At 38.6% G+C, this 15,712-nt stretch overlaps 1 protein-coding gene across 2 annotated transcripts in view; it reads left to right on the top strand.

Annotated features, from left to right (window-relative positions):
* Positions 1-10,947, top strand: part of LOC108709870 (arf-GAP with GTPase, ANK repeat and PH domain-containing protein 2) — a 98,319-nt gene extending 87,372 nt beyond the window's left edge. Inside the window, exons 13-18 of one of the 2 annotated variants that reach the window (XM_018250096.2) lie at positions 1,777-1,836; positions 2,421-2,569; positions 5,166-5,256; positions 5,818-6,040; positions 8,705-8,960; positions 10,520-10,947. In XM_018250096.2, coding sequence (XP_018105585.1) covers positions 1,777-1,836; positions 2,421-2,569; positions 5,166-5,256; positions 5,818-6,040; positions 8,705-8,960; positions 10,520-10,726 — 986 coding nt within the window. In that variant the 3' untranslated portion in view covers positions 10,727-10,947. The remainder of the gene's footprint in view (positions 1-1,776; positions 1,837-2,420; positions 2,570-5,165; positions 5,257-5,817; positions 6,041-8,704; positions 8,961-10,519) is intronic. The other variant, XM_041584436.1, reaches the window with a different exon arrangement.
* The last annotated feature ends 4,765 nt before the right edge of the window (positions 10,948-15,712 follow it).

The raw sequence follows: 15,712 nt of genomic DNA, 5'->3' as shown, positions 1-15,712 counted from the left end.
ACTGGAATATGTTCAATCCAAATGGGATGTTCAAGATATAAAAAATTATTACACCAAAATATACCCATATCTGGACCTTGGTGTCCTTTGTTAGTCAGGGTGGCTTTGTTACTAGAAGTTCCATATTTTATTTGTGGGTTTATTTTTTCATTTTCATTTTTTATTAAGATCTGTGCCCAGTTAGAAGCAGTTTATGATGTCTAAGGGGTATGAGCAGGCTTTGTGGAATCTGGTACCCTGGAGTTCCATAGTACAAAAGTATGTCTTGCCTGTGCACACAGAAGAAGTAGCCAATGGAATGGTGAACACCAGCACATTCAGACATATAGGGCAGCTTCAAGGCTGTCTCTAACCTAGCTTTAAATATCAAAACAGGGTGTCTGCCTATAACTGCAAGTTAACAGCAACTTTGCAGGACTGGCTTTCTTGTACATGTATAGGATCTAATATCCTGAATGCTTTTCTGAATAAGGTTTTTTTCCCCCCTAATTTAGCTAAGTTCACCGTAAGACTGCTAAAAAACATTTAAACATAAAATAAACTCAATGGGATTGTTTTGCCAGCAATATTGATTCATGCAACTTAGTTACCATCAAGTACAAGCCACTGTTTTATTGAGATCATTGGGGCTCATTAAAGAACACTGATGCATTTTGCAGTAACAGAGCACTGCAAGTTAGAAACTTAAAGCAAATGCCTAGTTGGGTTATCTATATCTTACAAAAAATATATTGCATTGTGCTGGGCAGGACAGAGAAAGCTTTTGATAAACTTTGCTCTTTGCCTTCTTTTCTGCCTTTCACTTTCTTTCAAAATTGCTTTTGGGATTTATAGATACTAGGAATGTGCTGTATGCATTATTATTTATTTGGCTGGATATTCATAAAAAATTTGGAAAACTTCTAGAAATGAATCTGAGCCTAATAAACATGACTTAAAGGTTTTGGATTCCATTTTTTTGAACACTAAAGGTGGCCATACACGGGCCGATAAAAGCTGCCGACAGACCGTGTCGGCAGCTTATTGGCCCGTGTATGGGGGCCCCCGACGGGCTTCCCCGATCGAGATCTGGCCGAAAGTCGGCCAGATCTCGATCGGATGGGGTTAAAAATCCCGTCGGATCGCGGCCGCATCTGTTCGTTGATGCGGTCCCGCGATCCGACCGCCCGTTTGGCGAATGCTAGGATCCGATCGTTGGGCCCTAGGGCCCACGATCGGATCAGCCCGATATTGCCCACCTCAAGGTGGGCATATCGGAGGGAGATCCGCTCGTTTGGCGACATCGCCAAACGAGCGGATCTATCCGTGTATGGCCACCTTAAGGGGTTTATGTATTCGTTTTCAGTCAGAAAATGCAGAATCCCAAATTAAATCCTGGGTTTGGTGTATATGGATTATTTATAAATTAAGATACCGGTATTAGAACTCATGCAGTTGTGTTGTTTTTGACACCTCGATGCAGCTCCCCACGGGGCTGCAATTATAATGAAATTGTGGGGAGGAGAATGCTATATTGTGGTTAAAAAATATGCCCGTTTCCATCCAAATCTTGCACTTTGCACACTGCACTATGGTCATAAAGTACCCTTTAGGTCTACGTAATACCCCCGTTTATGTTCCTGCAAGACCTCCATACAGAATCCTACATTCTTACTCTTAATTGGAAAAATTTTTTTGGTTTTGGCCTGACAGTATTTCTACGTTTCCATGTTTCCTTTAACCTTTTCTTTTTATCCTTTGCTTTTTTGTGCTTCAATATATGGAATCTACCTACAGCCAAACGCAAAATGTGGAAGTTAAAAACATTTGGTAGCTTGAGAAATATTTATAAGACAGGTAAAACACGATGAATTTGTGCTTGCATGTGTCTCGTTCTATCTGCATGACTTTCATGGTTACATAATAGGCTTCATCAATAAAGTGATCCTTACCCCCTTAAACTCTTGGGAGAACTGGATTTCTGCTGAATGTCCCCTAGGTTGTGGTATTGGAACAGTTCAAACCTCAACTATGTCTGCTTATCAACACTACCATCACTTTCGTAGGCTTAGATTCCAGATCTGCAAAACTAAGAATTATAAGAATGAATTGAAGGTCTGACCCATCTGTCCTACGATATAGATGTATGTCAAGTTTTTGCTCCTCTGTTTCCAAGTTTCCAAGTTTGTTTGGCACTTGAGGGGAATGTGCGCCACTTTAAACATCCGTTTCATATGAATTTATGATTAGGTTCTCTTTGCAAATGTTACAGTTTTTTGTTAGTTTTTGAACAATTGGAAATGTAATTCAGTATTGTAGTCTAACCAAGTAATATTTGCTGTAATAGACACTTGGCTGTATTGTTATAGAATGTGCCATTATGATTACTGCTACTGCTTCTTTGTCATAGCTTGTGCCTAATCACTCCATTGTTTCAATAGAAGAGAACTTTGAATTCATCATTGTCGCTAGTACCGGACAGACATGGCATTTTGAGACTAGCAGCTTTGAAGAAAGGGATTCCTGGGTACATGCCATTGAGAGTCAGATTCTCGCAAGTCTGCAGTGCTGTGAGAGCAGCAAAAATAAGGTGAGATCTCAGTGAGCTAGCGAAATAGACCGTTGCTAGATTTGAGGGGCATGCCACATTTGTTTTAGGGTGGGCTCATGTGTAGGGCATTAGAGGATATTTTATGTCTTTATTATGGTTCCTTGGACATTTGTAGTAAAAAGTGGCCTTTTCATGCATTTGCACCAACATCTCTAATAAAGACGTCCTTATGACCTATATGTACCTGCCCTAAATCAACTTAAAGGGATACTGTCAAAATGAATCAGTTAATAGTGCTGCTCCAGCAGAATTCTGCACTGAAATCCATTTCTCAAAAGAGCAAACAGATTTTCTTATATTCAATTTTGAAATCTGACATGGGGCTAGACATTTTGTCAATTTCCCAGCTGCCCCATATCATGTGACTTGTGCCTGCACTTTAGGAGAGAAATGCTTTCTGGCAGGCTGCTGTTTTTCCTTCTCAATGTAACTAAATGTGTCTCAGTTTTTACTATTGAGTGTTGTTCTTAGATCTACCAGGCAGCTGTTATCTTGTGTTAGGGAGCTGCTATCTGGTTACCTTCCCATTGTTCTTTTGTTTGGCTGCTGGGGGGAAAAGGGAGGGGGGTGATATCACTCCAACTTGCAGTACATCAGTAAAGAGTGATTGAAGTTTATCAGAGCACAAGTCACATGACTTGGGGCAGCTGGGAAATTGACAAAATGTCTAGCTCCATGTCAGATTTCAAAATTGAATATAACAAAATCTGTTTACTCCTTTGAGAAATGGATTTCAGTGCAGAATTCTGCTGGAGCAGCACTATGAACTGATTCATTTTGAAAAAATTTTTTTTTCCCATGACAGTATCCCTTTAAGCATAAGAGCACTAATGAAGTTTCGCTAGGCAGAAATGAACGCTAGCGAAACTTCACTATGAAATGCTCGCTGGAACGATAGTGAAAATTTGTCAGCGTTCGGCTGCTGAGACACAACTTAGAATTTTAGTGAATTAATGTAGTGGTAGCGCACTTGCGCCTGGCTTTACTCAATTTGCCCCAATGATTCTAGTGGTGAAAAGTATCCATTAATCAGATAGTTTATACTGTATTTATAAGAATGTTATTTGGGGCATCAGCTGTAAAGAGATCTTACCACTAGGAAATACATTCTCATTATTTGTTTTCCCTCTACCACTAACAGCTAGAGGTTCTTAAATGTATAGCCCCGAACTTTAATGGGGTTCTTCCACTAATTAAAAAATCATTGATGTGTCAACCAATATATACAAGAAAAGCTTAGAAATCACTGGCACAACTTGGGTTATTTCTAGCAGGGAAAACCTTTGCTCATTTATTGCGGATGCAACGTTTTGGGGCGTAACCCCTTTGTCAAGCATACCGGATGTTAATGAGCACAGTATTTAAAGGATTACAAATTAGGCTCTAATTAGCAAACATAATTACTTAGAAAACTTAAAAGAGTTAAAAAGTGAAAAAAGGCCATAGTTCCAAAGTGAATAATATTAGCAAATGAAAAAATTGTTCCATCAAACGAAAAATTGTCCAAAGTTGTGGAATATCCTTCAGCCACTAATAAAAGTAAAGTGTCCGTGTGGTGATACATAATTAATTTCAAATTACTCCAACCAATGTATACACCCATCCATTGTACAGTAATGTGGAATAAGTTGGTGTTTTTTAAATACATGTTAATACTGTGTTGCTTGGCCTGCTTACTTCTAGTTTTCTTGTGTTAGGCTTCTACTTCCTAAGTGTGAGCAAAAGTAAAAAAAAGTGTTTGCTACAGGTCTAGTAACCTACAGCAACCACTCAGCCGGATGCCTTTACACCTGTTTAAAAGCAAACATCTACGTGATGGGTATGGGTGACTTGACCTTGGCAAACGTACCTTTAATTACATTCCCCCATCAGGCTTGTTTTTAAAGCATTACCTTACCCTTGCTTTCTGTCTTTCCCATGCTATCCCTTTCCTGGGTTAAAATATAGGAAGTGACTGAAATCGCCATCTTATTTACAAGAAAAATGGGGAGATGTAATAAAAAGTGCAAAGTTTGCCCAGATTCAGTGACCTACAGTAACCACATGTTGACCAGTAATTTTTACCTGCTATTTAGTTGCTAAAGGTGAGAAGACCTCTTAAGCTGGCCATAGACGCAAAGATCCGATCCTACGTATCAACGTACTATCGGACTTTCCCTTCTCCCGACCCTCCACTAACCATTCAGATCAAAGTCTTTACCATTCCGATCAAATAAGAACAGATCACCCAATGTTCTGCCCCTGACAGCAATCGTACGATACTTATGTCTGACAACACTAGTGACAGTCTCCCTCTGAAAATTGTACGATCGGCAATACACGCAGAGATATTATCGGCAGGTGACAGAAATTTTCTAACCTGTCCGATCGACCAAACGACCGATCTCCGACGGACGAAAAATGTCGGGACTCTCCACACATGGTCTGAAAATCGTACGAATCCACGATTCGTACGATCGGATCTTTGCGTCTATGGCCAGCTTTAAGGAACATACCCAAACTAACAAGGAAACCTCTTGAAAAAGTCATAAGAACTAAAAACACTTTTGATTGAGTGTGTTTTTGTTTTATTAAGGCTCGAATGGACAGTCAGAGTGAAGCGGTCGCTATCCAAGCCATTCGGAATGCTAAAGGGAATTCATTTTGTGTGGATTGTGGTGCCCCAAGTAAGTTTTTTACATAATGTGCCATTTGTTCAAAACACTACACTAGTTTGGACCTAGTACCGGGATCGTGGCTAGAGGCATTGCTTGGCCAAACCTCCTGACATCAAGGTGAGACAACTACAGCATCATGTAGTAATCCTGGAACCCTAGCATTGCCTCCTGCTGCAATTCAGTAATTACATGGATTGTTGTGATGCTGAAGTGGAAACTTTTTACTGTGTTTAAGTAAGAGCAAAGATTTTGGTTGTGATCAATTTGCACACTGCACACTCTTTACATATACATATCTCTTTCTACCAGCCCAACATTTTTTTTAAAGGTGTCAATGGCTTAAATAAATTAACCGTAATTCATTGAATTCGTGAATAGCTCTGTCTGTCTGTTACTAATATTAAACATAGTTTAAAAATAACAACAATAAAAAAATAGCAACAAGAAACATTTCAAAACATAAGTTATGCCATATGTTGTACACCGAGATAACAATGATGGTTCAACCAGTTTTTATCTGAATAACAGGCAAGTATTCTGTTTAATGCTAATACTACCTGTATGCCATAGATCCCACCTGGGCCAGCTTGAACTTGGGTGCCCTGATCTGCATTGAATGTTCAGGAATTCACAGGAACCTTGGTACTCATTTATCTCGGGTTCGATCGCTGGATTTGGATGACTGGCCCCTGGAGCTCACCCTTGTTCTAACCTCTATCGGTAATGAAATGGCCAACAGCATATGGGAGATGACAACTCATGGAAGGACCAAACCTTTGCCTGATTCCTCAAGGTACCCATTGTCCTTATTGTTTGTTATAAACAAATGTAATTATGTCAAGAACATGGGTTATCTGTAAATATTTGTTTGTATGCATGTTCTCTTGGTATACACTGCAAAATCTGCAATAAAAAACAGACTATTATGTGGTTAGCTTAGGTATGATTTATATTTAAAATGAAATGGAGCAGAAGAAATGCAGTATATTGTGGGTTAATGCAAGCACACATTTCAAGGGTCTCTTCTATCTGTGATAACTATATAGGGGCAAATTCACTAAGATCCGCCGGCGATAGCTTCGCCACACTCCGCCGCACTTCGCCAGGCGTAGTTTCGCCAGCGCTACGCAAATTCACAAAAATGCGAAGTTGCGCTCAGGGAGGCGAACGGTAGCGAAGTTGCTCTATCGTTAATTCGTCAAGCAAAGCGAAGTTGCGCTAGCGATGCCTAATTTGCATACGGTGCCAAGTTAAAGTACAATGGACGTATATTACACTACACAAGCTGGGAAAGCTTCATAAAATAAAATAGAGGTGTTATTTTGCCCTATACATGTGCCCACTGTATAGTTTAGGTGCTATATGTTAGGAAATGTAGGGAAGAAGGAGGGTACCCCCAAAAAAATGTACGATCGTTTTCAGCCTATCACCCTTAAAAAAGGAAAAGACGACAGGGTTTTTTGGGACTTAGAAAAAAATTTCAACTTTTTTTGAAGCAAGCCCTATCTACTCTATTGCACTTCGCCTGGTCTCAGTTGGCGAAGGCAAGTCTGGCGCAAGAGTTAACGTTCATGAAAATCCGCAAGTTAGTGAATTAGCGTAGTTACGTCCCTTCGCCATAGCGCAACTTCGGAGCAGAAGCAGAGAATGCAGGCTGACTCATCTATAGAACTATTGCTATGCTAACAGTAAAGGATTGGAATGATGACTGAATGATATGTTACTGACATGCTGAAACATAACTAAAATAAGAAGCTTTTCCAGAGTGCTTTCAGCAGATATGGTTGGAAACATATCTTACATGGTTTTATTGTAAATTGCAGACAAATTAGGAGGCTATTGTGTTTATACATTAAGGTAGGTAGGTGAGAGTGTAGAATTTGTTCACAGAATTATAGTTTCCCAAAGATGATCTGTTTCAACAAACAGCTAGTGACATTTCACAGATACACAATCTAATATTGGGAAATGAATTAGCTGATTTTTGTTGCATATATATACTGTATGCATTCCATTGATTCATGTCAATATTCTAGACAGGCCTAAAATGGGTCTTCAGTTTATAAAATACGAGTTTAATATAACGTTTTCCCATTTTGTTTCATACAATGATGAATTATTATTAGATAATGAATGCAATATTGATTGATATTTTATATTTTTTTATATTATGTTTATAACAAACAAATAGATAACATGATATAAAATTTATAACAAACAGACACATTTCTATATATTATGGTCAAGAAATAAGCTAAGTATACCGTATATAAGAAGTTTAGCAAGGTTGTCGGATACTTCCACCACAAAAGATCATAAACAGAAACAACAGATACAGCCCTACAACAATGGAAAAGTCTCAAATACAAAGCAAGCATAAGTTAAAATAAATAAACTGTGCACTATGGCTAAGGATAAAGAAACAGTTAGAAGTTCTAATTTTCTCTTAATCTTGTTATCCCAATTTTAACATTTAGGGGGTTAATTATCAAAGTCCGAATTTATCTTAATATTTTCTGCTACAATCTCCGATCAAATCTGCTCTGGTTTTTTACGCTCATTTATTATTTCATTTTTGAAAATTTGCTTTGTGGGAAAAAAATCCGATTTTCACGAATTTTTCAGATTTTTCATCCGATTTTCATAATTTTCACCCGAAAACTCAGAAAACTTTGGGGTATTGCCCGAAACCCAGCGCACATCAAAAAATCATTGGGACTTCTCCCAATGACTTATATCCAACCTTGACAGGTCTGAAATGTTGGATTTTCAGATTCTGACTTTTCCATTCTCCGGGTTTAATAAATTCCAATAAATTCAGGATTTTTTTAAGTCAGATTTTATAAAAAAAAAATCACGAAATTTTTGTGATTTTTGCATTCGGAGTTTAGTAAATAACCCCCTTTGTCTGTATTGTATAGATATGGGACCTGTTATCCAGAATGCTCGGGACTTGGCGTTTTCTGGATAGCAGATCTTTCTGTAGTTTGGATCTTCATACCTTAACTCTACTAGAAAATCATGTAAACATAAATAAACCCAATAGGCGGGTTTTGATTCCAATAAGGATTAATTATATCTTAGTTTGTATCAAGTACAAGCTACTGTTTTATTATTACAGAGAAAAAGAAAATCATTTAAAAAAATTTGGATTATTTTATTATATATGGAGTCTGTGGGAGACAGCCTTTCTGTCTCCCACAGAGCTGTAATTCAGAGCTTTCTGGATAACGGGTTTATGGATAATGGATCCCATACCTGTAAACTCATATTCATACACCAGTCCAGTATAATATGCTAATATACATTACCATTATTTCACACACCTGTTTTACATATGGATTTCCATGTCTCAGTGGTAACAGAATGCAGCATTATAACCTGTAACTAGACTGTGTCTTTCCCTTTATGAAGAAACAGATTTCACCAAATCTTGTTTTTTTTTCCTTTTGCACAGAGAGGAGAGAGAATCATGGATCAGAGCAAAGTATGAGCAGCGATTATTTTTGGCCCCTTTGAAGAGTCCAGGGGTCCCTTTGGTGAAACAGCTTTTTAAGGCTGTACAAGAGAAAGACCTCGGCAATGTACTTCTTCTTTTAGCCCACAGCAACAAGGAGCAAATAAACGGAAGCACTGGAGATAAAGACAAGCGCACTGCCCTTCATGTGGCCTGTGAACTGGGTGAAGTTGTGATCACACAGCTGCTCGTCTGGGTGAGCTTAACTGGTTTAATCACATAGAGGGCCTTATTTATCAAATCCAATTTTAATAAAGAAAAGTCCGACCAAACTAGATTGGACCTTATTTATTATTATTAAAAAAGCCAGATTAATTGGATCAGGGACAAATACGAAAATATCGAGTGAAATCTCGAATCGCTCGATTTTTTCATGTTTTTACCCAAAAAGTCGGAAAAAGTCAGATTTGCGGCTAATTTGAGTGCAACTTCCAAATAGGATAGGGACATCCTCTCCCATTGACTTATATTCAACCTTGGCAGGTATGAGATACCAGATTTTCGGATTCTGACTTTTTCCATCCTCGGGTAAAATAAATCTCGAAAAATGTGAGTTTTTTTCCACTAAAAACTCGGATTTTATAATAAAAAGAACTCACTCCATTTTTGTTAATAGATAACCCCCAATGTCATGTACCTGGCTGGAAAATGTTGAGAGAATGTGAGTTGTGCTCTCACTTTGCTGAACCTGGTCTTAATCTATAAAAATAGTAGTTTACTATCACTTTCTTCCTCAGTATGTGCAGGAGACCAAGAAGTGTGTCTAAGATTATTATTTATTTAGATATCTATATTGATTAAAGGCGTGGAAATTTCCATACTTCATTTTATGAGTTTAGATGAATGGAATTCTTGTTGTATTTGGCACAAAAAGTCAGCAATTACTTTCAAAATCTATACTGATCAGTATAAACATCCCTTGCGTGTAGAACTTTCCTATTTAGTATGTAAGTGAATACATCCTTATCTGTTTGCAGCTAGTTCTACTCCTGGCTTCACCTCTCACACTCTTATTCACATTTAGTTTGAGAAGAGCAATGGAATGATGTACTTTGAAATGAATTCACTGCTGTCTAGTGTCTACTTCTAAAATGTAATGAATGAAGCTGGCATCATCTAAACCAGTATTGTCAGCTTATTTGGCATGCACACTGACCTACGATTCACTGCTTTGTGGGCCACAAACAATCCAAAATTCCAAATATGAATCATTTTCATCATGAAGAGACCAGTGGGGTCAAACTTTTCATCATTATGCCTAAAACCTTTTCCATATTTGTCCTGTTATAAGGTTTAACCCACAAGAGGTTAGTCCCCAGTTCTTATCTTCCCCTCTGGAATCCAGATCCACGACACAGGTTCTTCATTTGACTGTTCCCTGCCACATGGCCTCATCAAAATATAACTTAAATAATGTTATATATAGAAAATATACATTTTAAATGTTGATCTAAAGTAGGCCGACATCCAAAGGGTCGGAGAGCATTATGTTACTCACGAGCCACTGGTTGGGGATCACTGATCTAAAGTATTTAGCTCATAGTAATTCATATATTCCGCTTTAGAAAATGTTCTTCCTGTTAACCTCAAAGTGTAGAGACTTTCACAAATAAGACATTGATTTATGAGTTATTGTATCTTGTAATGCATAGAATGTTATGATACGGAGTGTTTCAATCGTGAAATAGCTTTCTTGTGTATTTCTTAGTCTTGTCTCTTACTAAGAAAGATCTGTGCCGCTTTTTCTTTTCACAGTATGGCATTGATGTGAAGTCAAGAGACAGCAATAGCCACACAGCCATATTGTATGCTAAGAAAACTCACAGCCAGGAGTGTGTGGACATTCTGCTGCAACATGGCTGTCCCAATGAGTCCACAAGTGCCCTGTCCACTCCCAGTCTAAGAAGGAAAAGCAGCTCTGCCAGCATCGTGAGGACTGACTCCCGGACTGCCCTTGTGTAGCCAACAATGTCTTTTAAGAAAGAGGAAAATACTCACTGACTTTGCGCCAACAGAGAGAGGGGCTTATCAAATTTGCTCTTTTGTGCCAACATGTTATATATCCCACTGATAAAGAATTAAGCAAAAGTGTAATTCTGAGTGTACAGATGAAGCCACTTGGATTTGTGAGATAAATGCGTCATGACTCATGGTTAATTGAAGAAACTGCGTTATCTAAAGTCATCTTAACTCATTTAATGCATTTAACCTTTCCATTAGCATACCAAAGCACCATTGTGAACAATGGTGAATGCTTTAATTAGATGGGATGTTGTGACGCAGTTTTCTGTGTTAAATGAGATAAATGGGATATCTGTGTTTAGTTATTCTGTGTCAAACAGACAAACCAAAGTGGCTGCATCTGTATGTGTAGATAAAATGTGTATATTTTGGAAGAAATGCCAGCCATTTTAATAACTGCCCACTGTAATATTATTTTCCTTGTTGTTATAATCCAGTGTGTTTGTATTTAATGCCTTAATCCTTTCAATAGCAAAGGAGCCATTTTACACAATATTTCCCTTATGGCAAAGTCAACAATTGATCCAAGGAATTTGCAAGATTTCAGTAACCACCAGAAACTGGAAAGTTTAGTGTCCATTGATAATGTGTAAAAGGCCATATTGAAGTTTATAATGGATCTAGATTTAAATTAATGCAGAGACATCAAGCCAATAGCCTTCCAGATGTTGGTGTACAACTTCCATTATTCTTTATCAGCACCTTGCTGAGTGATGATCATAGTGGTGGCTTCAGGAGGGCTTGGCCTTGACTTGTACAAAAAGGCTTTACATTTTCATTGTAGTACATGATGGATAAGTTGCATTCATGGAACAGAACATATCAAATATAGAGCCTGAACTCATCAATTGGATAAACCTGGTAATGTATAATTTTCCCCCATGGATCATACATTATTCTTATATGTACATTGTACAGTGTTTTGAAGGAGAAATTGTGCTCTCAGATGTCTGTTAAACATTTGAACTGATGTTTTGGAAATTGTAATCGTAATTGCGGGGTTCTGTGTTAGAAAACATGACTCTAATTGGTCAATATTGGCCATGGCTCACTAACTTTCAACCTATACTATTCATCTCTATATGCTTTTTTTTTTTTTTCAAATGAAGGAATTTGCGAATGCTGAAATGAGCTTCAAATGTTTCTAATGGCTGGAATTAAATGGGGGGGCTGGTGATCCAGAGCAGCTTACTAAATGCACCAGTAATGATTTAAAGAAAATGAAATGTGCTTAATTAGTGATGTTCCAATTGGTCTCACAACACACAGAACTCCCTTTAAACAAGCATTTTTTGCTTCAGTGGATTGTATTTTCTATTAGTATTGCTATGTTTATGAAATTGTTAGCAAGATAAAGATTGTATTATATTGTGAATAAGCACTGTGTGCTTTTTGTTTTTTGACTGTTAAATATACAGTCTGCTTCTCATCGATTTTTTTTCCAGAATTCCCTCTTGAATATATATATATATATATAGCTCTAACATATGTTGTTCAACTCGGCTAGGTGGCATTTGCCATCACTGATTAGCATTTCTTTGACTTCATCTTCTCAAGTGTAATAATGTTTATTCATATTTAAACTCTATTTTAAAATGGTTAAACTAAAAAAAAATCAGTGGGATCATTTTAAGTATGAAAACCTGTACTGCCTTTTCTTTCCGGTGATACTGGGATTCTTGCCTTTTAGCTGCAATAACTGTTTGCTCTCAGTAAGGGAGGAACTCCACTGTGCGGCTCGAGCCAACAAGTCGCCATGCGAAGAAACGCATGCAACGTGTCGAATGTTCTGAAGATAAAGGAGAAATCACAGGTAAGAACTAAATTTATCCGACTGTCGGATAAAAACACAGCGTGCAACGTTTTCATCTGACAGCCGGATAAATATTGTTCTATAAATGGCGACATGTCGGCTCGAGCCGCACCGTGGAGTTCCTCCCTCAGTAGGGTCTATGGGGGTTATGTAATTAAAGGCACTAAGTTTGCCCAGGTGCAGTAACCCATAGCAACCTGGTAGCATTTACTGGTCATCTGTTTAAAAGCAAACATCTCATTGGTTGCTATGGGTTACTGCTCCTGGGCAAACTTTGTGCCTTTAATTACATATGTGGGTATGTATTTAACTCTTTTATAGTTTGTACACAAAAAAGAAATGATTGAGATTCCTTTGTGAAATTCACAAATATAGGTATAACATCTGGGAGCCTCACACATGGAATTATTTCCAAAATTGAAAAGATCAAAACAGGGCCGGGCCAAGCTGACCGGGTGCCCTTGGCGAAACGTATTGAATCATTTTGACACCCGATGACTTCAATGTGTTTCGCAAATTTTTGAACGGGACACGCTACATGGCTAGGTTTGGGCAGTTGTAAAACCGACTAAAAAGAACATATGTGGAGGATAACTCAAGTGTGCCCAGGGGCACTGCTGCCATGAAGAGAGTTGAGAAACTCACCTCAGAGCTAATAATTCGGACCTATTTTGGCCAAATGCATTAACGTTAATAGGCGTAAAAATAATTTTGATGCACGACAATGTTTACGTGCGTGACTATTCTGACGCTCATCCAAATTTTTTCAACGTTTTCGCAGCAGATTCATTGCCAGCGACGAAAACACGGAAATTCCCCGCAAATTTGCGCCTGCCGAGTTTATTCGCCAATCACTAGTTGCCTGTCATTCATATGAATCAATGTCAGCAGGATGTAAAAGGTAAAGGTTTAGTCTTATGGCTCTTACTCATGAGCGTTTTTACCTGCGCTCCCCTGCGTTCCGTTTTTTGGCGTTCAGCCGCAGGGGAGCGCAGGAATAGATGCATTTCATTATTTCAAATGGGGCTGTACTCACACAGGCGCATGTAGGCGCCGAACGCAGGTTGAGACGCAACATGCTGCATTTTTCCTGTGTTCGGCACCTACATGCGCCTGTGTGAGTACAGCCCCATTTGAAATAATGAAATGCGTCTATTCCTGCGCTCCCCTGCGGCTGAACGCCGAAAAACGGAACGCAGGGGAGCGCAGGTAAAAACGCTCATGAGTAAGAGCCCTTAAAGAGTAGACAGACTGCAACTGACAGACTGCACAGACAAGTCCAGGTGATTCAGATGAGTTAATTGAGCATGATAGGCAGACATAGCTGGGGAAAATACTTCTTATTATGAAGCAAAGGTTCATACTTTCAGATTGTTACAAGATTGGAATTTGCTGCAGTATCTAGTGCTTTTAGTACAGTAAGTTATGGCTTGGACGTTTTTCCCACTAATGAATTATGGTCATTATTATTATTATTATTATTACTGGTCATTTTAAATCATGGGCCTTGCACAAACATGAATTATTTATCTTTCATTTAAATATTTGCATACAGTTCTCATCATGAGACCATGTATCCTCAGCTTCACAGTATTTGTTACATACAGTATCTGTAATATAACACGTATATGGAGGGGTTAGCTCGCGTAGTTGTATCTTCCAACAATGTCAGGACAGTAGATGCTATGTTCTGATCCGTCTGGCCAAGGCCAAGTATTCTCAAGTATTCTCTGATCATGCCACCATTTTTACCAGAAAATGTCAAAATAATGGAGTTTTGTTGATCCCAGAAACTCTACAGAACTAAAATAAAATATGTTGACAAAAGTACTTCTTGGGAACTCTGTACTGTTTGAAGCAGTGACAGGGGCTCAGCCGGAAGCCAGTTAGGGTAAAATCTGGGGACAATGCTTATGTGCTCTTCTAGAAATATATGCAAGACCAACTTAGGGTGAGATTGAATGTGAAATGTTGCTGTCCTAGATACTTTGGGAGCTTTTGGTAAATGACGATACACCGCTATTTTATATACCTGTAAACTTTTATATCTTAAGTGGGGCCCTGTCCTAAGGAAGGATCTCCAATGGGGGGGGGGAGGATTGAACTTAGAAGTGTTGACAACCACTGATGCTACACAATGTACTGTACTATCATATCAGGTTCAGACTGGCCTGGGGTACCAGGTAAAAACCATGAAAATTTGTGGGCACCGCCGACCCAGACGCACACTCTCCTATGGCCAGGGTTGTCTCCATATTGTGGACGCAACTGATGCACAGGTACAAACGGGAGCCAAAAGGTGGGTCATGACTGGGATGGGGGGCCTTTAGGAGGGTGGCAACAGGTAAGGGTCCAGAAGAGGGGGGCCCTGTGGCGGAAGGCCCGACTCTGTATAATAGTGTGGTTCATTTTAATTCTATATTGCTACAACATTTTCTATTCCTGTAACTGTGTATCTGTGCACTGCATTGAACTAACCCTTGCATATGTCCACTACTGTCATGGAGTACTGCCCTTGCACACCACCAACATGTTTAAAACAAACAAGAATTAAAAAAAATGTAAAAGGAAAGGTGTTAGTAATGACTTAACATTATTGTATTTTTTTTTGCTTCTCTGGCTTCTTCACTTCCCAGTTGTACCTGTGATATTGTATAAACTGTGATTGTGACTGATTCTCTTAACTTCTCCTCATATGATGAACATGTTGCTTATAAGCCCTCACTGTCTGTTTCCACTTACACTGAACGAAACCTTCACATTTTCCAACCTAAGACAACCCATTTGTTTTATAGAATGGGGTGTTTGTCTATATGTATCACAATTCCTAGCCAAACTTCAGGGTTCCGTTTGATTAATGTGCTGAGGATTATTTAAAGACAAGGAAATGGTAATACACTGGGGTGTCAATGTTTAATACATCCCCAGTGTATCAAATAACTAATATTTTTTATGGAGCGGTTGCAACAGTCAGAGGACTGGGACACGATCTTCTTCCGGCTGCCTAGGCTTACACATAGACAATATAGTAAAAGTCTCTAATGCACAGGTATAGGTTATCGTGTCTAATGCACAGGTATGTTCACTTACAATTCAATTTTTTTAAATTTATT

The sequence above is a fragment of the Xenopus laevis genome, chromosome 2S (genome assembly GCF_017654675.1).
Source record: "Xenopus laevis strain J_2021 chromosome 2S, Xenopus_laevis_v10.1, whole genome shotgun sequence".
Classification (NCBI taxonomy): domain Eukaryota; kingdom Metazoa; phylum Chordata; class Amphibia; order Anura; family Pipidae; genus Xenopus; species Xenopus laevis.
Note: the sequence above shows the minus strand (reverse complement) of the source record. Positions and strands in the feature narration are given on the sequence as shown.